This window comes from Cyanistes caeruleus, chromosome 6, assembly GCF_971803275.1.
Source record: "Cyanistes caeruleus chromosome 6, bCyaCae1.hap1.1, whole genome shotgun sequence".
Classification (NCBI taxonomy): domain Eukaryota; kingdom Metazoa; phylum Chordata; class Aves; order Passeriformes; family Paridae; genus Cyanistes; species Cyanistes caeruleus.
The window spans coordinates 20,951,187-20,974,512 of NC_141706.1; the positions used below are offsets into that span (position 1 = coordinate 20,951,187).

The 23,326-nt window shown below is 44.0% G+C and overlaps 1 protein-coding gene across 16 annotated transcripts in view; it reads left to right on the top strand.

The window, feature by feature from the left end:
- The window catches only part of OSBPL5 (oxysterol binding protein like 5), a 179,827-nt gene that overhangs the window by 36,206 nt on the left and 120,295 nt on the right, over positions 1 to 23,326 (top strand). For 2 of the 16 annotated variants that reach the window (XM_086892609.1, XM_086892619.1), the window contains exon 1: positions 10,404 to 10,468. The exons of 6 other annotated variants lie outside the window; for them this stretch is intronic. Coding sequence is in view for 2 of the 10 variants with exons in the window: in XM_023929028.2 (XP_023784796.2) it covers positions 9,820 to 9,915 (96 nt within the window). In the remaining 8 variants the exon portion in view is untranslated. Of the gene's footprint in view, positions 1 to 8,201; positions 8,813 to 8,950; positions 9,432 to 9,490; positions 9,916 to 10,403; positions 10,469 to 23,326 lie in introns of those variants that run through there. 8 more of the 16 variants (XM_086892612.1, XM_023929032.2, XM_086892618.1 and 5 more) reach the window with 8 other exon arrangements.

Below are 23,326 nucleotides of genomic sequence, written 5' to 3' on the forward strand. Positions count from 1 at the left end.
ATTCTACCCATCATTTTTCTCTCTTCTTTGTAGCCATTGGGAAGCAGGACAAGGAGTAATTGCATGTCAGAGAGTCTCCTGTTCTGGGTAGCAAAAGATCATTGATGGTCTTGAACTCTGGTTTCATTCCTATATACTTGATGAACATTACTCCTTTAACTGTACAAATATAAACACTTTAACACATTTCATATATTTTTTGTATTTTTTGTATTTTTTGCAATTTCTTGGTCAATGTAACCACAGGTAGCATTTGTTGTTTAAACCTGTGATATGTTTTTCACTGATTTCCTTTTTAAAAGACATCTGTTGTTAGAAGCTGGTCTTACTTTTAATGCCTGTATCTTTACCATGTGAAAGGCTGCTACATTTAACATAGTTCATCTTCAGAACAGTGGCATGAAACCACCATGTGACAATATCTGATTTTAAAAAGCAGCCTTTGGCCTCATAGCAAGGCTTGTACCCAGTGAAGGCCTGGGTGGAATGTGAGGCTACGGTGTTTCAGCTGTTGGATCTGCTTCCAGCAATGTCCCACATGGGTTAACTGCTCCACACAGCTGTTTTCTCCTGGGTGTTAACAGGGACAAATATCCTGACATTCACAGCCAGGTATAATTGAGGGAGCATAACACAGAAGGGCTCAGCAACATGCTCTAAGGCTTTTGCAAATCTAAGGAGTTATTACCAGTCAGTAGATAAGCTGACACGTTATCCTGAAATCTGTGTCTTTGCATTCAGGGTGTTTTTTCCCATCAGTATCTCCTTTGTTTTTTTCAGTCAGCAGCCTCTTTGTTTCTCAGATGTCATTCTTTTTCAGACAGATCAGCAATGCGGTTTTGAGGCAAACATCCAGATAGTTTTTATTTACTGCTCTTTGATTCAGAGCCAGATCAGCCTCAGAGTACATGCACCTGGAATCCCTTTCAGTGAATCAGCACGGGGAGATGCACTCTAGGAGCATGCCTAATTTGCTGCAGTTGTTGATGGATGCTGACTTGATGGGACCAGACTAAAGCTAGTCCAAAGCCAGTGCTCTGAAATGCAAATAGTATGCATATTGCATCCTCACTACCAATTTCTTTGCCCTACAGATGTGCTCCTGCTTACTAATGTAGCAACAGCATGAGAAAGTCACACCACAGCAAGCCTGGTTTCACTGTATGAAGGGATCAGGAGACACAGTCACTGACAGGGGAACAATGGAGTTCATCAGGACTGAAAACAGCTAGGACACAAATAATTTAACTTGCAAAATGGTGGAGCAAATACCTACACTCCTCTGTGGCCACCATCAGGTTACCCATGTGGATGTCATAGTTCCCAAGGTATTATCCCACTATTTCAGGACTCCAGCAGTAGATAAATCAAGCTATCCTCTGTAAGAAAGCCTTCATGTGTGGACTTCAACAGCACAGATCTAATCAGTGACACTGGGATCAAACCAGGTCCTTTGTGGCATAAAAGGGAGACAATTTAATCTGGAACAAACCTTTGTGTGCCTTCCTTTTGGGCTGTAAGTCAGAGCATGGTCCTTGATAATGTTAGATCTGTTCTCAGGAAACATTTTTCATACAGGCTTCAGTATTTTGTGTTTTATTTGTATAATTGTATCTTGTGACTGTAACACCAGACAGGTCTCCCTGTTTGAAGCAAAAGGATGACAAAAATACTGGCATCCCTCTGTGCAGACAAGCCAGATGCCCTTCAGAAAGCAGCAAAAAATATTATTGTACTTTTTCTTCCTGATATTCAAGCCCCTGTGGGAGCTCACCGGAGTCATCAGCAATAACAAAGAATCCTTAAAATGAATTGTAACAGCCAAGGAGACTTTTTTTGCTTGATCACAAACGGAGCCAGAAGATGAATTTTGGAGAGAAGAGCAGGAAAGATGCTGTTAGAAGTTCCATAATTTATTAGAGATGAGCTGGCTGCAAGAGTGAGTCAAGAGTCAGGCAAAATAAAAAGGGTCAAGAATGAGAACAAACACATCCTGGGAAGCAGCTGCAAGCTTGGGAATATGATACAGTGTTATTACAAAGCTACTAATAGAGCTGATTTGTTACTCTCTGGCCTGACCTCCAGATCAATAGTATACATCGAGTGTCAGGAACTAGATTCAATCATCTGTAAGTCAAAATGCCCCTCTGGAGAGAATGAAGTAGTAAACAAATATTCCTATTTGTTTAAGCTGTGATTTCTGTCTGTCTAGATCCAGATCTATCTACGGACAGAGTATTGATCAGTCAATACATAACTAAATATGTGTGGAGAGATTGGTACTGGCCCGTATGAAGATCTGTGTGTCTGTGTTTATGAGCCCGATAGGAGAATCTCTTATAGAAATACATGTGTTGGATTGGGATTGTATGGCCAAGCTTGGTAGCACGGGGGCTACAGAGGTGGCTTCTTGGAGAAGCTGCTGGAAGCTTCCTCCCTGTCCAGCAGAGCCAGTCCTTGGCAATCCAGAGATGGAAGTGTTGCTGGCCAAGGCTGGGCCACTAGAAATGGTGGTAATGCCTCTGTGATAGCATATTTTAGAAAAAGAGCAAAAGAAGTGATTGCACAGTTGCAATTGTGGCCAGAGAAGAGTGGGATGAGAGCAATGGGAGAGGAACAGCCCTGCAGGCACCAAGGGGGGTGCAGAAGGAGGGGAGGAGGTGCTCCAGGCACCAGAGCTGAGCTTCCTCTGCAGCCCGTAGTGCAAACCATGGTGAAGCACTTGCGCCTCTGCAGCCCATGAAGATCCACAGGGATGCAGAGATCCCACAGCACACCAGAGCAGGTGGATGCCTGACAGGATGCTGTGACCCTGTGGGAGGCTCATGGACAGAGGAGCCCACACTGGAGCAGCCTCTGCATGGTGAAGAGCCCCATGGAAGAGTGATCCACACTGCAGAATTTGGGATAGGGATGCCCAGGGGTTTGCCCAGGGGATGTACTCACATTGCAGTCATGTTAGAAGTTCATTTATATATATATTTGTACGTAAGATTGGATGGGACTCTGATCAACCTGACGTAGTTGAGGATGTCCTGGCTCATTGCAGGGGGGATGGACTAGCTGACCTTTAAAGATCCTTCCCAACCCAAACTATGCTTCTACTTATAGATATGTTTACATATATATGAATGTTTTTGTTCTGTCCTTTGAGACTTTGTAACGACTAGCTTAGTTTTTAATTAGCTTGAAACCTGACCAACAACAAGGGCTATTGGAATGTTTTTGAATACCAAATTGTTTTTGTGTCATGTCTTATCAAGGGTTTTGAAATCTAGCCCAGATTTCCCTGGACTATTTGTCAGATCCTGGATATCTCGGCTGCTTTCCAGACTGCTGCAGAAGGAACCTTGCTCACCAGATCAGCTCAGCATGTTGGGCTTTTCTCTGAGGTGAAACCTGCAGATAGTTACTGGCCAGGCCTGTGGGAACAAATCAATGGCAGCCAAACTCTTTGATCTATTTTTCACTCCAAAGCCATAATGGCAGCATTCAGCTTAATTTGCTGGCTTCGAAATTTGGAGGAAAATAAAATAGGTGCTTGTTGTGAACAGGTTTCAGCTGAACAGTAAGAAATTAGGAACCTGGGAAGTAACAACTAAATATCATTTAACTCCAGATGTAGTAACACCCACGTATGTGGAACAGCTTTATTTCCCAGCACAGACCTTAGTTTGGGTTTCCTGAATGAGTCTCTTTGAGACAAAAGTTTCAGCTGGTGAGGCTGCAGGGTAGTGAAGGGAAGGTCTGCCCAAGAAGTCTTGTTTAATATACCTAAGATCACAAAAAATGAACCTCTGGAATGAGGTCTGGCATGAAGCAGTTGAAATGGCATTGTATTTAGATTCCTGAAAAACGCCCTTGAGGTTACGGTTATAGAAAGTAGGGTACCATCCAAGCATCTGATAGGTTGGACAGAGAAAATAAACCAGGTAAGATCTGTGATCTTTTATCTTGTTACTGGCAGGTCTTTATAGCTTCCTCTGAAAGCCTGTGCTACAAGCTCCTGCTGGAGACTTTCTGAAAGCTCAAAATCTTGTTTGCAGGACCATCAACGCTGTGAGAGGCTCATGAGCCCTTTGGAGGCTTGGCCCACAGGGTGAAATTGCTAGCCAGATAACTTCTTTGTTGGAACCCAAGCCCAGATGTGGATATTGTGAAAGCTTTCTGACCACAGTGTGTGAGTGAAGAAAGACTTTCAGATTACTTACTTTATCTTCTGCAGTGCTGTTCCAGGCAGGGATCATGGCATTAACATGGCCAACATCCATCATTCATGGAAATGTCTCCTAAGATGAGCTCAAGGCAGTCCATAGGGTCTACTGTAGGAAACAACACAGCAGAAAATGAGATGGAATAGAGAGCAGCAGGATCTAAACAGGATCTTAGAATTGTGTTGCCTTCCCACCTCAGCCAGACTGACAAGAAGGATGGGAGCTGACCTCTGGTACTGTACAGTGAATATATTAGCCAGGAGAAAAGTTATTGCTAGCAAACCACTCAGGAAAAATTACCTCTGCTAACAGAGACAGAAAAAAAACAACCAAACAAACAAAAAAACCCCCAGCCAGAAACATCATCTCAGCAGGGAACACACTAAAAGAAAGGAGCTACCACAGTAAATAGAAGCACAGTCTGCAATATCAAAACACTGTGGCATCCTGCTCCTTTTGATGCTTACCCATTGCCAGCTGTGAAGTCTTCATGTTGCTTCTTTTGTGCTCTGCAATGTGACATGAAGCTCTTTACAAAGTAGATACTCACTGTGTCTCTTACTGGGTCCCAGCTTTCAGCCAGCAGTAATCAGTCACTGGAAATTTTCCTCTACCTTTTGCCACAAGAGGACTCCAGTCTCCAGTGGGTCCCAGAGAGATGTTTGTGTTTTTTCTAACTTCTCCAGAGACCTGTTCCAGCAAACTGGCAATTAGGATCCTGGTTTAGCAGCAGCTCTGTTTTTCAAAACGTAAAATGAACAAACATGTTTTTTCAGAAACAGACAGACTACTATTTGTTAACAAGAAAGTCCTGCTCTACCCAGCTATGGCATTGAATATTTTTGCTAAGGAACATTGCACTGGAAAACACTTGCGGGTAAAAGTGACCTTTTTCTTAACATTAATTGTATACAGCTCTGTTGAAGCTTATGGCTAATGATAAAGACCCATGTTTAATAACATTTTTAAAATCATTTGTTTTAAAGCTTCCTGCTTCTTGTCTCACTATGTGCCATGAGCTTAAGGGCAAGTATCTTACAATTCTAACAACCATTCTTATGATGTCTGATTAATGTGGTTATGGCTCTAGAGCCATTGTAGTAATTATAATGATAGAAATATGATCCTCTCCATTTTCATTTTAATAGAGGCCAATAAATACATCTTACGGCTTTTATGGTATTTAACTATCTAGTCATGAATAGGAGCTTGAAGAACTCTTGCAACTATGTTGTGAGATATAGGAAAGCATAAAATGCAAGTCTGCTGAACTCTGCAAAATGAGTATGCATTTACAGTTCACATAGGTGGGGTCTGATCTCTGTTGGGGGAAGAGGAGCTCATTCAGCAGTTGTAAAAGGTGGGGGATTTGAAAAGGAAGATGCAGGGGAAAGCACAGTAGTGATTTCCAAGGCAGGCTGCTGACCTGAGAGAACTTAGTGATCTGTCTGTTACTGCTGCTGCTCACCTGCCTGTCTGCATTTACCACAATTTTTAGGCAACACTGATACTGTGGTGCTGCACATCCCCAAGGGTTGTCATAAAAAGATATGATGTGAGATACTGCTTTTCAGTGTTCTGACTATTAAAGTCTTTGAGTTGCATTACTGGATTGTAAGGACTGGAGTAACAACAGCTGAAACAGCTGACTTGACACTCCCTGCACTAGAATTAAAGCTTATTATGCTTTGCTGCTTTTGTTACCCTGTTTATGACAGAGTTCACACCAGTTTACAAGCCCTTTTAGGACAGAATTTTGTTGCTGTGGTGGGAAAGTGTTGCAAACACTGGCAAATGCCCAGAGGAAATATCACAGCTGCAGACCCCCTGAAAGGAATGCTTATTTCTTGCAAAGGAGAACTGAAGCCAGAAGGGTCCTCAGCCCTAACTGCAAGGTACATTCATCAGAGAGCTTCTGTCAAAGGGATATGTGATATCTGGGGGATACTGATGAATTAGCTTTAAGCTAGGGAGCTCAGGTGGTGTTAGGATACAGCAAGGCTCACCCCAAATGCATGCTGGGTTTTGAGCTCTGTACTCCACATCTACCCACTTAGGGTTTTATGCATAGCTCAGGAGTATTTGCATGGATTGCAGATAGCACATAACCAGCAGATGTGTTTTCTGAATGGCTGTTAACAGAATAGACACTAGAGGGCTGTGGAAAATGGTCTTTAAAAATATTAGTGTTTGCATTGCTTGCTCCCCACATTTTGTGGGGGATTTATAATGGGGAGAACAGGTCTAGGTCCCAGCTTGGACAGACAGACAGGAAAGTGATGCTCTAACCCAGAGTCAGAGGACCCATCTGATGCAAGGTCTGAAGACAGCAAATCCAAGTTCAGGGCTCCCTGGGCCATAAGAAATGTCATGGGTGCACGGTTCAAAGCATCAGTCTGAGGTAAATATTCTCTCATGGTGCAATTGACAAAATTTTGACAATTTAACTGACAATTATTCTGTTCTGTGTATCACTAATGCCTCAAGCACTGTCCTAGAACACACAGGAAAACATAATGTATTATTCTTTATCAGGGTCTCTAACTGTTTTGACAGAAATAATTTTGGATGCTCAGTTTTTTATAAAATGGGTGGTGTGTGGCAATGTGGCAGTGAATGGATGAAACACTAGTAATTATGGAATGAATGCCTGATAAGCAAATAATTTAGTATAAATCTTTAGCTAAAACACTTTTAGAAGGGTTTTTTTAAATGTTCAAAATGAAAATCCCTGGGAAGTGAACTCTAAGTCCCACTGAGATTCACATAGGGTGCTAAAATCTGTAGATCTCTGTATCAAAGTAGCCAAGAAGCCATGGTGGGACAGAGCCAGTCTGGATACAGACAGCTGGACTAATGTCAAGTCCATGGTTTAGTTAAAAAGCCAGATACCAGACAAAGTGCTGGAAACTACCTGTCTGCATTTGAGTGTTCCAGCTCTAAAAGCAGAAGGTGAAGGGCGTGGAGGACACAGAAAGGACCCCAGTGTGGCCTGGAACAGACAGGGCAGGAGGCAACAGGGAGAGTGAGAAGGCAGTATGAGGCAGGGTGAGCTGCTTCACACTCTAAGAGGACGGCTCAAGCTGGCAGTGCCCAGAGCCAGGGTGATGAGAGGCCTTGGCACCTCCATGCAGAGCCCTGCCCTATTGCACAGCACAGGCTTGCCCTCAGGGTAAAATTTTGGTGAGGATTAAGTGAAAATCCCGACCAACCTGAAGGCAGCTGGAATCATGACAACTCTCCACAACTTGCAGATGATAGCAGAAATCACAACAAATACAGGTGAACTTAAACTCACCTGCCCTACGCAAGTGATTCAGGGGTTTATTTAACGGGTGGAGAAGGGCTGGGGTGACTCTTGAATAGTAGGGACAGCTTAGGCTGTGTGAGCTGTTCATAGTTTATGATGTGTTTATAGTGCTTTTCTTTCCAGGAAAGAGCAAAAATAGATGGTGACATCTCCTTCCAGCACCATGATCTACTTCTAGCTAGGTATAGTGCATTGTGCTCTATGTCCCATTGAGCTCACCAGGAGAAAATCGACTACCTCTACTGGTGTTCTGACATGGGTATCAGTGATGCAGGGGGAAGCCTTGTAGTCTGTGCATGGGCTGGAGTCAGCTGGAGGCAGTAACTGAGAGAAATTGTGCCCTGGTCCAAGTTGATCTTGCAGCTTAGGATGGATTCAGGACTTTTCACTAAGATGTGGGAGACCTCTTCAAGTAATCAATTGCTGCTTTTTCGTGCTGGAAGCTGGCTTCCGGTGTGGTATGAGGAACATCAGAACTGGTGATCTTTGTCTTGGTTCAGCCTCTGCACACACTAAAGTCTGGCTTTTTCTGTGAAGGGTGGGGTAGTAAAGCACTTCAGGCACATATTTAATGCTTCTTTTTCAGAAGCATGAGTCTGAGCTTCATGCTGTATTTTGTACCAAAGCTTCAGCTGTACATGGGTGATTCAGACTTTAATGATGCAAGTCAGACTCATGTTGGTCACATTATCCCCTCATGTGATTTTTGGTTTCAGAAAGTTTGGGTGCCTTTTAACTCTGCTAGCCCTCTTCCCATGGAGATGAAGGAGGTGTGAAGTCCTGCTTGGCTTCCTGTTCTTGGTCCAGCGCTGAACCGTGGGACCTGCAGAGTGGAGGCGAGAGGAAGCAGCAGTTAAATGCGTGTGGCTGCCTCGTTTTCTGCCGTGATGCTTTACCAGATACTCTGCTGCTTGTAAAGTCATCCCTCCCCCGAAGGGCAGGCAGGCCAGGGATGCGATGATTGGACTGTCCTCTTCGTCTGGAGGAGCTTAGGGGTCCGTGCTTGCCATGGGATTGATTTTTCGCTCTGGATGCACAGGCGAAGCTGGGAGCGTGCCCAGCTGCGTGTCAGGGCTGCATATTGCATGGGCGCCTTTGAGGCACGGCGTCGGCGGAGGCGTGTGGCTGGATGCTGAGACAAAGTGCTCCTGCAGCTGCAGGGCTTCTGCGTGCTGATTCCTCCAGGTTGGCTTTTCTGCATTATCTTGCGCGTGGCTTCAGCGAACCCCAGGGATGATTTGCTGCTTGCTGGCCGGGGGGTCCGCCTGATTCTTCTTTAGTTCAAGGGGTTGGTGGTTTTGCTTTATTTACTCTGCCTTGGCTTCAGGCTCTCCCTGTGCCGAGAAGAAAGACACAAACTGCGGGGAGTGTGGGGGGGAATAACAAACCCAACAGAACCGAGCTCCGGCCGGGAGAGGCCGGGGCGCTCGCCGGGGGCGCTCCCGCGGGGAGCCGAGCTCGGCGCCCGCTCCGCGCCGATCCCGCCCGGATTTTGCACCTTTCCTTTCCTTTTTTCTCTCTTTTTTTTTCTTTTTCCCCTCCCCTCCGTTTTCATTTTTTCTCCCTCTATTTTTCTTCTCCATTCCCCTCTCTCTTCCCTCCCTCTCTCCCTAGCGTGGTTGGATCAGTCTTTTGGTATTTCCTGCCGCCGCCTCCCCCGAGCAGCTGTCCGGCCGCGGCCCGGCGCTGCGCGCTTTCCGTGCGGCCGGGGGAGCGGCTCGGCGGGGCCCACGCGTGTCCCCGCTCCCGTCCCACGCGTGTCCCCGCTGCCGTCCCACGCGTGTCCCCGCTGCCGTCCCACGCGTGTCCCCGCTCCCGTCCCACGCGTGTCCCGGCGATGCGGCGGCGGCGGCGGGGCGCGGCGTGCTGAGCGCGGCACCGCGCGGGGGCTCGGCCGTCCCGGCCAGGTAAGGCGCACCGGACTTCTCCACCTCCCCCCAAAAGCCACGTCCTCCCCCGAGCCCCCAAAGCCATCCTCCCAAAATAACCTATAAAAGCAAATACCATTCCCTCCTTGCCCTAAGTTATTCCAATAAATCCATTCCCCCGCCTCCCATGCTAGCTGTTCTTGTCCCCCGCGCTGCCAGGCTGCCTATTTTTAAGTATACCGTGGTACCTCCGAATCAGCTTGCGGGCGGTGTGATTGCAGCGAGGGTCTGAGCGCTGGCAGCTCTGGGAGGGTAACCCTGCCGCCTCTGCCCGTGCTTTGTGCCCAGCTTGTGTTTCTACGTGTGCCTTTCGGGGTTTGGCGACGGGAGCTGCGGGGTGAACCCCCTTGCCCCCCGACATCTCGGCATGGCAGGGCTGGGGGGCCAGCAAGCGGCCGCTGTGGCATGTGGGATGGCGTGCTGTCAAGGAGACCTGATTTCTTTAGACATGTGGGCATATCTGGTAGGTGGAACGCATTTTTATTGTATTTCTTCCAGCATGGTGAGGAACTAGTAAGGAGCCTGCACTGTTGCTAATTTGCTGCATTCAATTGACGATAGTAACTACCTTTCCTATAGGTGCTTGTTCAGATACCGTAGTTGAGACCATAGGCATGGCTATGTAATAACCAGACTTTGGAAACCTATGTTTGGAAATACTTTTAGCTTGCACTAAGTGAAGCAAGGCAGCATTCCTAGAGAAATAAACACATAAGCACATGCAACTGTCTGTTGGATCAGAAACCGTATTTTTCAAGTGCTATGCAAACCTAAAGTGTTGTAGTGTGAAACAATTGTTTAACGTGAGGGGGAAAGTTCCTTAAACTGCGTAGTCACCTCCTCGCTTCATCCAGCTGCAGCAGTATCTTTGTTGTCAAAATATTCCTTCCCCTTCTTTGCACTGATGTACGAGATAACGACAGTATTCAGCAATCTCTGTAGAGCAGAGGACAGCCACTGCACTGGATGTGTCCCCAGCTGCCACCTTTCCTCCTTGACAGAAGGTTTCCAAAAAGGTATGAGTGGGGAGGGAGAGACAGAAGCCTCAAGGCTGGCTCTGTGTGTGGTAAGTTCTCTTGCCCAAAGAAGAGAATGGGTGTTCTCAGCTGGGCAGTTCCCAGGGGGACAATAGGTGACCCTGGAAGTATCCCCTACCCTGGCTGGCAAGGAGGGGGACAGAGCTGGGCTAAAAGGACGTGGGGGCAGCAAGAGAGTCAGATTCAGCTCCAGGGGTTACTTTGTGGCACTACTGATGGAGCTACAGACAGCAGTTCTCTGACTCATGGGAGAAGATGCAGGCCATAGTCCTGCCCACCGCCTGTTTGGGTTTGAAGTGGACAATGTGAACCTAAGGAATGATTTAATCACGGTGATGCATGAAAGTAACTGAAAGCGGATTTACTGCTCTAATCTTTTCGTGGTGCTTAATTTAATTTTCATGTGCTTTATTGCAACACTGATTCATCAGGTGAGTGGGAGGGAGGCTTGTGCAGTACAGGTGGTTCAGTTTCTATTGCTGAATTAGATATTTCTCAAGGTGCTTTCTTGGCTACAGCAGGATTAAAATGGCTCTGTGTCTGATACAGTGCTGTGGTTTGGAATCCAGGATATCTCCAGGGAAAGACCATTCCTATAATCTGTAATGTGCAGTGTTTGAAATCAGTGTGCCATGCTCAGAGTAAAACGGAGACTCGACTAATTCTTATTATGTTCATAGATCATAAAAATTTCAGTTAAGCTCATCTGAATTGGGTTGGACTCACTTCATGTCCAAGGGAGCTGTTATCTGCTGGAGGCAATTGTTAGATTTTCGGCATTGCCAGTGCTGAAAGTCTTTTAGTGGATCTGAGGCTCTTTCTGGATCTGGGGCTGAAGAGGTAAAAATGAAACTGCCCTGAAGTGTGTCAGCAGGGCCTTGCTGCTTCTGAGCTGCAGAGCACAGACCTCCCTCTGCAGCTGTACAGATTTGTGCTATTTGATCTCCTGTTTTATTTGGGGGAAAAGCTACATTTGGTGTTTTTTCTCTTGACCTGCCTGCCTTTGGAGCATTAGCAGCGCAGTGTTTTCTCAGCCAAAAATGCTGCTCCTCACGCCTCCACTCCTCAACATGAGATGTCTCTGGCAGCACACTGTAGGTGTTTGTGCATGCCTGCTGTGGTTACTAAGGTAAAGAAAACACAAGAAGCAGCTCGGGAAATGGGAACAATCCAAATGCCAAATACACGTGAGTTTGAGCAGGAATGACAGTGACCTGCTATACCAGTGTGTCTCAGTGTGGGTCTGGGCTTGCTCACTCTTTATGCAGGCTCCTGACTGTCACTGATGGTGTTTATGCTGTGCTTTAGAGCACCAGGCATCTTGAGACTGAGCAAACTCTTCCCAGGTGCTGCTCAGCCCTCATTTTGGAGCTGTGTGGTTATGGTGCATTTAATTGTATAGGGCTGTGTCTAAATCACAGGTTCTGCCTTCATCCTAGCTTCTCCCTACCACTGTGGCTCTTTCTGGTCATGCAATGAAGGAGGAAGGAGACAACCACCCTGAAAAACACCCTTTTGATAAGTAGCTGCTGAGCCTCTGTGGAGGACGAAGGAGCAGTGTGCAACCTGCCAAGGTTTCCACATTTCTTAATTAAAAAGAATCCTCTTTCTCTTCTCAAGGCGTAGGAGTGTTGTGCTTGCATCGGGCTCTAGGTATTGTATATGCATCTGTGTAATACAAAAAGATCAAGGGAATAAAGGGGACTATTCTGTAAAATTGGGAGGAGCTAACAGCAGGCTAGTAAGAGTTACCTGTAAATGGTTTCTGCCCATCACAGAAGGAGAGGGATGTGAAAGGGGGAATAATGTTGGGTTTTTTTAGGTTAGGATAGTCCAGGTGCTTGTGTGGTGGTGTTTTTAATTTCTTTCAAGCAGCATAAAAACCATGGGCATATCCCTTGTTCTTTAGTCTCAGTTTTCTGTAGTGTTTGTAGAGCTACAGTTGAAATTGTACCACTTTTTCCTTTATGCTCCTTTCACATTGAAAGATTTATAGGTGTATAAATCAAAGTCTGAATTGAAAAGGTTCAATTCTAGTCTTTGTTTAATAAACAGGCAGCTGTATACCTGGGCTTTCCTTTTGCAGTGTGTCACTGAGTCTGTGCTCTGTTCCAATATCAATAACTTTACCATGCTGGCAGTCTCCTTGACCGTAGTTTTTATATGTGTTTTGTTAAACTCCATGCCAAGCTTCAACTTACTGGGAATTGACTGCAGGGCTGAGTTTGAGTGTTTTGGCAACCCAGTTACCATTCGCATGATTATAGCATCAGTGAAAAATTAACCAGCTAAAGGCCAGAGAAGAAATACTTACAGGCAAAAGAGAAATCCTTAATAAACTGGGTAGTGTGCAGGTCTCCTTGGGGGAGGGAGGGGGCATAGAAGGGGGGGAAACTCAACATGGGGCTTGCCTGCTTCATCCTATCTAATCTGTCAGTGAATCAATCAATGTGAAATTGTGCCCCCAAGGAATAATGTAATAGCTATTTTGTGTGTATTCCCAAACTGGAATGCTACTGTAGTAGAGTCCTGAAGGGTGTGCTGTCTAAATCGATCAGCAGAGGCCAAGATAAAAGCAGACTTGCTGCTTATCTATCAGATGTGGCAGAGAGGCATCGAGGGATGAAATGTCTCATTCTGTGTTGAGTGCAAAGCTTAAATGTGAGCTTGGTCCTTCTGTGTCCCAGCACTTCAGGCACAAAAGCAGTGTCCTGATAGCTCTCCTTCAGTTTTTTCTTGGCAAAATCATGAGATTGTTCTGAAAGGCAATTTAATTTTCATGCCAATGCATTTTGTTCCAGACAGCTGTTGTAGTGTCACTGTTCCTTCCCACCTTCAGTGCTGCAGAGACAGCTTGGCTTTTGTTACCTGTGTTGTTTGATGCCAGTTAAGAGTGCAAAGCCTATGCTAGCACTGCATTGTTGAATTGATTTGCTCTTTTCTCAGGTTAAAATGACAGGGAATTCTCTCCTCACGGCAATAAATTGCCATGTCCCAATGAGGAGAGGAAGGGAATTCTGCTCTGTTGCGTGGTGTGGGTAACTGTTGATCATTGTGAGTAATCCTGGCAGAATTAAAATAACAATTGAATTTATTTTGTTATGTTATGTTTTGATATTTTTGCACTTTTTCTTTTTGGTATGACTCCAGCATTAGGAGAGACTCATTTTTATGTAATAGTAGGTGACCAAGGCTTTTATACGCTTTATCAAACATTGCAGAGTTCATCTGGGGAGGTCTTACTGGCTCATCTATAAAACCCCTGAAATGTGAATGTGAAATTGCCACTGGAATTAATGCTCTGTCAGGGTGGTTATTCTGGCTCCTGGCATGGATGCAAATAAATGAGATTTACATTTTAGAAAATGAATCTCTCTGTCTTTTCTTGCTGTGTTGCCTTGAAAAAGAACCTCACTGCTGCAAGCTTGACAATTGCTGATGCAGTGAATTATTTTTTCCCCTTCCCTTACTAAGGAAAGTAATCTGGATTTTCAGATCATTTCATGACCTTTTTTTTCATATGTGGGTCAAAGACAGTTCAGATCTAAGCAGTATATATATCTATATATTTTTATTTTTTTTTGTAAATTTGTAAATCCTTACTTGGACTATGAAGGCTTTCAGCGAGGATTGAATGCACCGTACAAATAACAGCATTAGTGGGCAAGGCAGTAATTTAAACTGCCTTCCATGGAGCTCTGTTATTGTAATCTAGAGCAGGACACAGGTGTGTTAGATATGAAATACACAGTGTTTGTATTTTTTAGTTTTATTTATAGTAGATTTTTGTTTTTGCATTTTAACATCTGTCATTCACCCCAGCCTCCTTGCCTTGCTCTGCCTTTGTAACCTTTCTCATTGAAGAGGAGATAGAATATGTATAATCATGTATAAGACTTTTTTGTTTTGTATTAATTCAGGTTCAGTGGATTCAAACAAGGCCAAATTTCTTGGCTGTTGAGCGTGTTTTTTGGGTTTGTGGGGTTTTTTTGGTTTGGTTGTTTTGGGGGTTTTTTTGACTGATGAACCACCCAGGCTTTGTTGTTTGTAATCAAATCAGGCTGTCACTGCCTGAATTTCTCTCTGACCTCCAGGTCATGGGAGGCACCTTGGCACACCTGCAATCATTTATTAATACTGCACTCATTTATTCATACACCTAGGGATTGCAGTAGACTTGGGGAGCTCCACTTGTGGACAAGGCTGCTTAAACCAAGCCTAGACTGTCAGACTTCTAACCTAGTTTTTCCCAAGCCGGTGTTCAAGTTCTGGCTTGTGGAATCCCTCAGCGTAGGTGCTGAAAGCTTTCTTTTCCAAGAGGGTGAGGTGTGCTGAGAAGCTGGGAGGATCCTCCAGCCATGAGTATATCTGAGAAGTGCAGTGTAGGGTCTCTCATTTTGGAGTACCCTGAGAAGATACATGGCTGGGGTGTGTCAAGAGCAGCCCTCCATGCCTTTTTCACCCTCTCTGTGACTGGATTATGTTCTTTGGTGTCTTTGTTTCTCTTATTGGAAATTCACACAATATTTAGAGCAGCATTGTCTTGGATTCTGCTGGGCTGCTCAGTAAAATAAATAAAAATAATCTCATTATGAAAGCAAGATACTGAATAACTTGTCTAAATGAGCTAATACAGTGGGTGCAACGGTGTCCGTTCTATTCTCTTTGAACAGGTGCATCCCCAGGAGGAAATAAAAGGTAGGTAGGTAGGGACCAAGTGAGAAACTGAGCAACAACAGAGTGTGACTCAGAAGCAATTTAACCATAATAATACCCACAGCACTAAAGGTTCTTTTTCCCAGAAATGCACAATATGCTGTTCTCTGTCATAAAGCTGTTGTCAGCTGACATCATTGTGTTAACATAAGACTTGCTGTTACCCACAAGATGCACAGTTAGCAGAGAGCACTTCCAGTGCTGGCTGCTAATCATTACTAATGTTCTCCCAATTGTTGAAAAACAATATGTTAAAGATATTTCCTGCTTTATTTATTCCTGATGGCTGGTTTGCTTATGTTGAGTTAAAAATAATGCTTCTGATATCACTCCATTGCCAAGCCAGGGTTTGATTTATTTAGGAGAGCACAGAACAACCATTTACCAAATGCCTCTCTTGAGTACCTGTTGTAGAGGCTTTGTCTTTTCTTTTTTTTTTTTTTTTCTTTTTTATTTTCTCAGAGTAACAGTGTAGAAATTTATGGCTTTTATTTTTTGTTTATCATGACCCTCTCAAAGGCTGTGTGTTTTCCCATTGACTTCATGGCAGCCAAGTGCTTTTTATTCTATATGTCTCTTGGAGAAATCACATTAATGATATATCACTAGCCAGAGAAAGCTTTTGCTGAAAGCACACAAAGACAATAATTTACCTCATGATTTTCTAAAGTGCAGAGTTTTTTTTTCCCACTCATATTAAAAAACAAAACTGTTGAGGTGAAGGGAAGTGAACAGAGAATTGGTGCTCAAGTACTATCTCTGCAATGCAAGAGGGACATTGCAATACCATTAATGAGATTCTCCCATTTTCCCTTGGAGATGTGGTATTGAATTTAGAAATAGAATTTGAACAATTTTCCACTGAACATCTCACTTTTCTGCTCACTGAATAGCTACAAACCTTTATTGTTTAATAGCTAGCTTCACTTTTAACTGATAGAGTTTCGTAGAGGTAAGATAATAGCTCTGAAAAGGTAAGACTTTTTCTAGACACCGTTTAATTTACCGTAATTATATTAAGTGCTAAATTGAAAGAGGCTTTTCTAGTTAAGATGAGGATAATGAATAGTTGTGCATTATTACCATAGCCACAGTGGGGGAAGGAAGAAGTGATTTAAGTTTTGCTCGAGACAGAATGAAAGAAAACCTGCCCCAATGTGGTCCTTAATAATTTATTTTCCCCTCTCTATCGCTGACTCCCAGGTTTTGATAGAAGAGTTTTCTGCCCTGTGTACCTCAGGGATGCAGCAGTTTATGAAAGGAATCAGCATGCACTCCAAGTGAAAATGACTGTGGAAACAGAATGAAGAACCAGATTGCACCCTCCAGCCAAGCCTGGAGCTACATAGGCAGGGGCACACACAGCGAATGCCACTGCAGCTCTGAAGGCACTGCAGTGTAGCATGGCTCCCCGGAGGCTCTGCTCCCTCCGTGCTTTGCCCACACTGCAGAGAAAGCCGTGGTTTGCTGCTCTTTTCTGCTTGGAGCAAGTTGCAACATCTCAAGTCCCCGGGCAAGTTGAGTGGGTGCAGCCCAGCTCTCTGTGCCATCCGCCAGCTCCCGCCTCTGCTGCTCTTCCCCTGCCGGAGCGGCGGCAGCTTGTGCTGTTGCTTCCCTCCATTGCCCTTGTTTGAGAGCCTGAGCAAATCATAAGGTGTGTAGAGTTGTGTAGCCCAGGTAAAAACACACCAGCTCGCTGCCTTGGCATATTTGATGCAGTTGAGAATGACATCTTTTATGCCACTTTCAATGTGGTGCTGCTGTAGGCGCACCCTGCCTCTCCATGTGGATAGAAGTGTTTTATCTGGGGCAGGATTTCACCGTGTGTTTGGAAGTTGAAGCTGTTAAGGGGAAAACCAAAGCGTGTTCCCTCGTTTATTCACCTCTGTACCCTGGGGTCCAAGACACCACTTCTGTGCAGTGTTTCCTGCACTGGCTCCTTTTGCTGTCCTGCTGGGGCTGCTGCCAATTTCATCTACAGGGACTTGTCCCATACAAGCATTTATCTCCTGGGAGGTGCACTCGTGCCGTGCTCTTACCTCTCAAAGTCTATCAGGAGTGCATGTGATTATACTTGACACTTGTGATCTGGGCTAGATGTGAGGCCCTGGGGAAAGGCAATGTGGGAATTATTTACTCTCTTGAGCATTCCAGGCCTCTGTATAAAAAGCATTAAGCAATATGGGGCTTTTTCTTGCTTTAAGAGAAGGTCTGGGTCAGCCTTGCTTGAACTCTCAAAAAGCTGAGTATTTTGAGCACTGAACTTCATACCATTGTTCCAAATTGATTGGAGTGCAATTATGGGGGAACAAGGTAAGCAGTGTTTGCTCCTAGGTGGACCAGAAATATTCCTGATAAACCTTCTGTTTTCTTCCCTTTTCTCCCTCCTTCCCTTCTCCAGTAATTTGGTTCTTCTAGACTGAGACAGGTTGAGGCAATGCAAGTAGGTTAATTTTGTGGTTAGGGCATTTGGCTTTGAAATCAGGAGATCACTGTGAATTCCTGCTTCCATCCCAGGCCTGCTGTAGCTGTGGGGAGATTGCTTGCACCTCTGTGCCTCTGTCTCCACCGGAAAAATAACAAAGTAAGTTTTGCGGTTGGGTTTTATTTATTTTCCTGTGTTGGCCTACAGGGCTCTGTTATGAGGGCAGGGAGAGGGTCTGATCCCTTCTTGGGGTTATTTGGCATTGTCTGCTGGCCCAGTTCCAGCCAGAGTATGCCTGTTTGCTCTCTGGGTAAAACCACTGTCTTCTGATACATCTTTTTTCTTTATTTTTTATTCACTACCATTCTTTTGTCATGCTTTTTGCTTTCATTTAACATTGAAATTAAATGGGGAGTTGAGTAGTGCAGCTTTTAATAATGTGTAGAAAATGAGCTGAGCTGCACACATAGATGGTGCCCGTAGGAAGCCTGGAATTATCCTGTAGTGTTTTTAATGGGCAGTCCTACTTTAATTGTTGGCTCAGTGAGGCTGTCTTAGATGTGCTACAGATGAGACTCCCAGTACTGTAAATATCTGTGCCATTTAGCTTTGAGTACCAGGAAATGAAATGGCATGTGAAATAATAAGAAGGTTTATTTTACTGAAGTCAGTAAAACAATATTTTCTTCAGGCTGATTTGGAAGTGGACCTTAGAAAATTTAAGTGGAGAGGAAATGCAGTGTTTTGGGACTAGAAATGTTTAACAAGCAGCACGACCTGCCCGTCACAGGCTGCTCTGCTGCTTGATTACAGCAGAGCGAGGTGCAGGGCTCAGGCAGCTGGAAAGAGGCTCTGCAACACTTGGCATGGTGATCTCCTAAGGTGCTTATCTGGTGAGAAAGTGGGCTCAGGTAGGAAGGCTGGAGTTTGCTTTCTGGACGACGTAGCTTTTCTTTGCATCTGGGATTTTCAAGCCAGTTGTATCAGTCCTGTTGATCCTATTTGACTTTGCATCTGCAAGGATTTTTGCCTGAGATTTCTACATCCAGTGATTTCTGCTTGAGCTCCTTGGGCAGGTAGTGTGTTTTAATTTTTGGTGGTGATTCTTTTGCGCTCTTCAGAAATGGGTGCAAAATTTCTTTACAGTAAAAGGTATGTGCTTTCTCTCTAATCTGACATTTATCTACCTTCTTTTTTCCATCTTTCTGACATCTTTTCCCTCTAAGTGATTACAGGCTATGATGAGGTGATCCCTAAAATGTCTTTGATTAGTTAAGTAGGTTGGACATCTTAAGTCTCATTGCAGTTGATTTAAGACTTGAAGACAGCCTTATGGTTTATTGCTGGGTCCTTTCCAATTTTTCGTGCTGCTGTATTTCAGGTAAGGATGAAGGTTGCATGTGTTATGTCAGCAGTGATCTTGCAGCTGTCAAAGACAGAAGTAAGGCTGCATTCTGGCTCTTGCTCCTTTTGTTCCTTCCCCCCTTGTTTATGCTTCCAGGAGTTGAGCAAGCCCTGTTCACCCATGGTATTGCACTTGGCATTCAGACTCTGTTAGTTATCTATAATTCTTTATAAATCAGAGCTGTTTTGGAAAGCTAAGGTTTTGTGTCTGGACAGGGAGGAGGGGGTGTTTTGGTCTGGTATGTGGCAACACAAAGTTATTTATCATAGATTGTGCTCTCTGCACTTCAATAATCTGCTGACATTTTGCCAGTAATAAAAAGGTCAAGAGAAAAAGTTGCTTCCTACAAATCATGGCATTTTATTGTTCTCAGTATTAAACAGAGCATGGTTTCCTTGGAACAAAATTTTAGCCATCCCCAGCTTTGTAAACGATGAATTACCAGCTGGTACAAATGCATAAAAATGAAAAAGTGGCTTTCTTTTGATGTTGCTGGTCTCTATTCCAGTGACTTGTCCTTTCCTGAAGCAGGGTATGGGGAAAATGCAAGAAGGAAGTGTCCCTTGGATATTAAATGTAGTAGCAGAAAGAAATTATGAGAAGTTGATACTTGAATAATGAGACATTAAGTTGATTTAAAAGGCCAAAATAGTCTAGGGTTCATAAAATATTACATATTTCTAATTTTTAGGAATGGATTTCCATGTTACCTGTTAAGAATGCTGTGTAATGTCCAAAGCACAGTTTAATTCAGTTAAACACAACATTTTCTTTCTTTATTTATTTTCCCTGAAAACTTCCCCATTGATTTTTGTCTCTGAGATGCCTGAGCTTGAAACGGCAGTGCTGTTTTTTTCTTGCAACCCCAAGTAGTACTGCCTGATACAGAGGTCACTCTGTGTGAGGCAAGGCTCTGGCTTAAATATAGCAGCAGTGGCTGGGCAGTGGATAAGCATCAGCGGTCAAGTTGGAGATGCTTGGACACCATCCATGATGGGGAGCTTGGGTGGATGTGAGGGAGCTCAGAGGGAAAAAGTTACTGTTTGTGGGGGCAGGCTGATGAGTGTTAGTGCTGTCAATTAGGGTAGTTTGTTTGCACAAGAAGAGGCAGAGCTAATGTATTTTTGTTACAGAAAATGAACAAAAGTGTCTTGCAGAGGAGTGCTGGCTTGTTTCTCTTGCAGCAGGGTATTGGCTGCTACTTTTCCCTAAAGCATCTCTGTAGATACCTAAGAATGCATGCCTAAAAAAGCTGAATTATAACAATTACATGGCCATGGTGGACAGAAGGATTGTGTACTCCAGTCCTTACTGCCAAATTCAAAATTAATTTGAATGTAAATACTTTCAAAAAAGGGAGTGTAGAAAGGTCTGTATTGGGGGGCATATAGCTTTTGTAGTCTCTGGCAGACAGAATCAGGTTTTTTTAGGATTTTTCAGTGTTGTTACATGAAAGTCCAGTAGACAGACGCTGCATATTTATCTGCTCAGGAATTCAATATTGCTATTAATTGGTGTTGGAAACAAGCCAAATCCACGTGAAATAGATTTATTTTTTAAAAATGCTGTTTTGCCATTTGAATTACTTCAGCACTCCTGGGGAACTTGGTGGGTTTTAGTTTTTTACAGAGCATTATATATGTTGGTCTTGGCCATGGCCGATGCCTTGTAAAATGCTGAAATATGCTGGAGCTGGAGCAACCCACTGGTTGTGAGGGGGCTAAAGGGGCATTCCCAGCTTCCTGCCATCCCAAGGAATGTGGGGAATCACATTCATGCCTCCTTTTCTAGTCTTTGGTATTTAAATGTTTTAAAAGATTGTGCAGGATAACCTAGTGTGTTTCTGTACTTGCAGATGTGTGCAGGATACCTAAGCAGACTTCAGAGAAAGCCCCTAAGGGTTTGTGTTTAGCACAAAAAGTACAAAATCTTGAGCTTTGCCTTTAAAGTAACTGTCTTAGGATGACTTACATCTGGAGGTCATTATTTCCTCTCTATGCTCATTTCTACTGTAAGAAAGGATGCAGAAGGTTTCCCTTGTGAAAGCATCCGGTGCTGCTCTGTTTGGGTTTGTGTGCTCGTCCTCCTGCTCTCTGGAGTGTGTCTCTCACAGAATACAGTCATTTCCGCTCCTAAATTCTTTGTTTAACCAGCACTGGCAGGCTGAGAGATAAAGGTGGAAACTTGGAATGAGACTGGAGAAATGGTCCTAATTTTAGGCAGGTTTGAGTTGAACAGGAAGGGAGCAGGTGGGCAGGATGTTCTGGGGCAAGCACACAGTGTCATGTCGGTGCCTGTGTGCATGGAACAGTCACATCTTCTTTACAGGTCTGTTGGATTGATGTGACATTTCTCATTTATCAGACACCAGTGTTATCCCAGGAATTTCTGTGGCTTGTCTCCACCCCACTTAAAACTGGACTTCATGAGCAGCTTGTAGAAAGTGGCGGGGAAATGTATGTCATGCCTGCCATTGTTTCTTTCACAGCTCATTTACTGGGCCTTTTTTTTGATATATTCAGTAGTTCTTCATAGATTTTTGGAAATATTGTTTACAAAAGAAATTTATCACGTTGCATTTTTTCATAAATGTAATTCAAGGAAATGTCTCCCACTGCTATTTAAAAACTAATATGAAATCAGGCAGTTTTTTGCAGCTGTAAGAGGCTATGTCAGTGGCCATAGAAAACAATGAGGGAGCCAAGGAAAGAAAGGCAGGGTAATACCATGGCATTTGAAACACTATTTTGTTTTCATTCAGATATTTTTAGCTAATGGTGATTTTTTCTTTTTTCCTTTATGTGAGTTGATGTGTTGTGTCAGTGGTAGAAGCTGCCAGTGTAGATGTCTGTCCCATGAAAAAGATTCCAATTGACATTGAATACATTCCAGGGGCTGCTGGATAAAATTATGTTAAGAAATGCTTCAGCAATTCTCCTCATTAGTAGTAATAAAATCCAGATTAAAAAATGCAGCCCCAGTTAAATCAAGGTTTAATTAGTCTTGCAGCAGCCCAGAGCCTTTGCTTTATTTCTACAGCTATCTTCCTGCAGCTTCAGGCACCCTACTCAGGTAGACATGTTGGTTCACTTTGTTTGCTGCAGTCTTTCCCAGGAGAAGTGATCCAAATGCTTTCAAAGACACTGATTGATTGTTTCCAATCTCTTCTTGGCTTGAAATGGATTTTTTCTTTTTGATTCTGTATAACCATTTAAGTCCTGATCTAAATCCCACTGAAGTTACGTTGGTAGTGGGGGGATATTGGGGAACGGGCACAGGTGGATGATGGGAACAAGTAGGGAAATCAAGCCCATGGGTTGTACTCATGGCTTGAATGTATAAATGCATTATCTATTATATACACATTTGGGTTGTCATTGCAGTCCAGTTTCTCTGAGCCTTGCAGCTTTCATGGACTGACAATGTGATGAAATGCTGTGGGCTTCCCGTGTTTGTAGGTGCAAGCAGGACATGCCCTTTACTAGGTGTTCATGAATTTTCCGGTATTCTACACAGCAGCTGCTCCAGAACTGTAAAATGATCCTAAATATGTGTGAAAACAGGGCAGAGGATCTTCCCTGACTCTCCCAGGACATGCAGAACACAGGTACCTTGTGCTGAAAAAGTTTTCTTCCCTGAAGTTTTATTTGCCAAGCCCCCTAGAATGGTGTATATTCAGCACTGTCCCTTCTGAAGCAAGCAAAACTAGGAAAAGTTCTGCAGCATCTTTTTAAAAAATAAATAGCACTAGAGACACACACACAAAAAAATCCCATTCCTTGCTGGATAAATGAAGGCAGTCCCAAGACTGCTATCATTTATATGCTTTCCTTTTTCAGTGCTGTCGCTGGGGAAAGTGACAGCGTGCCTGCTTGCTGTCCAGAGAGCTGCTGTGCCAAAGCAAATAGTTGCAGCAAGTGGCAAGCAGAGAAGGCACCAAGGTATTTGATGGATGAGTGTTCCTCCCCCAAGCAGAGATGAACATTTGTGAGAAGCTAGTAATATACTGTGGTTGAAATGTCCCATTCAGGGTATAAAATTCCCAATCAAGTTGCCCAAGAGAGAGTTGAACAGCTGGTGTAGGAGCAGAAATCACTGTAGATAAATCAGGTTGGAGTCTGTCTAAATGACTGTGGGCCCTGGACAGGCCCTGTTAATTTTTTTTTATCTGGTGGATGAAGTCAAGGAAGATTTCACTGTGTGATGTTTGTTTCCCCCAGCTTCTTGCCTTCCTCTCACAGCTGCCTCAGTTCAAGAGAAACAAGATGCTAGTCCTGTATTGCTGCTATTG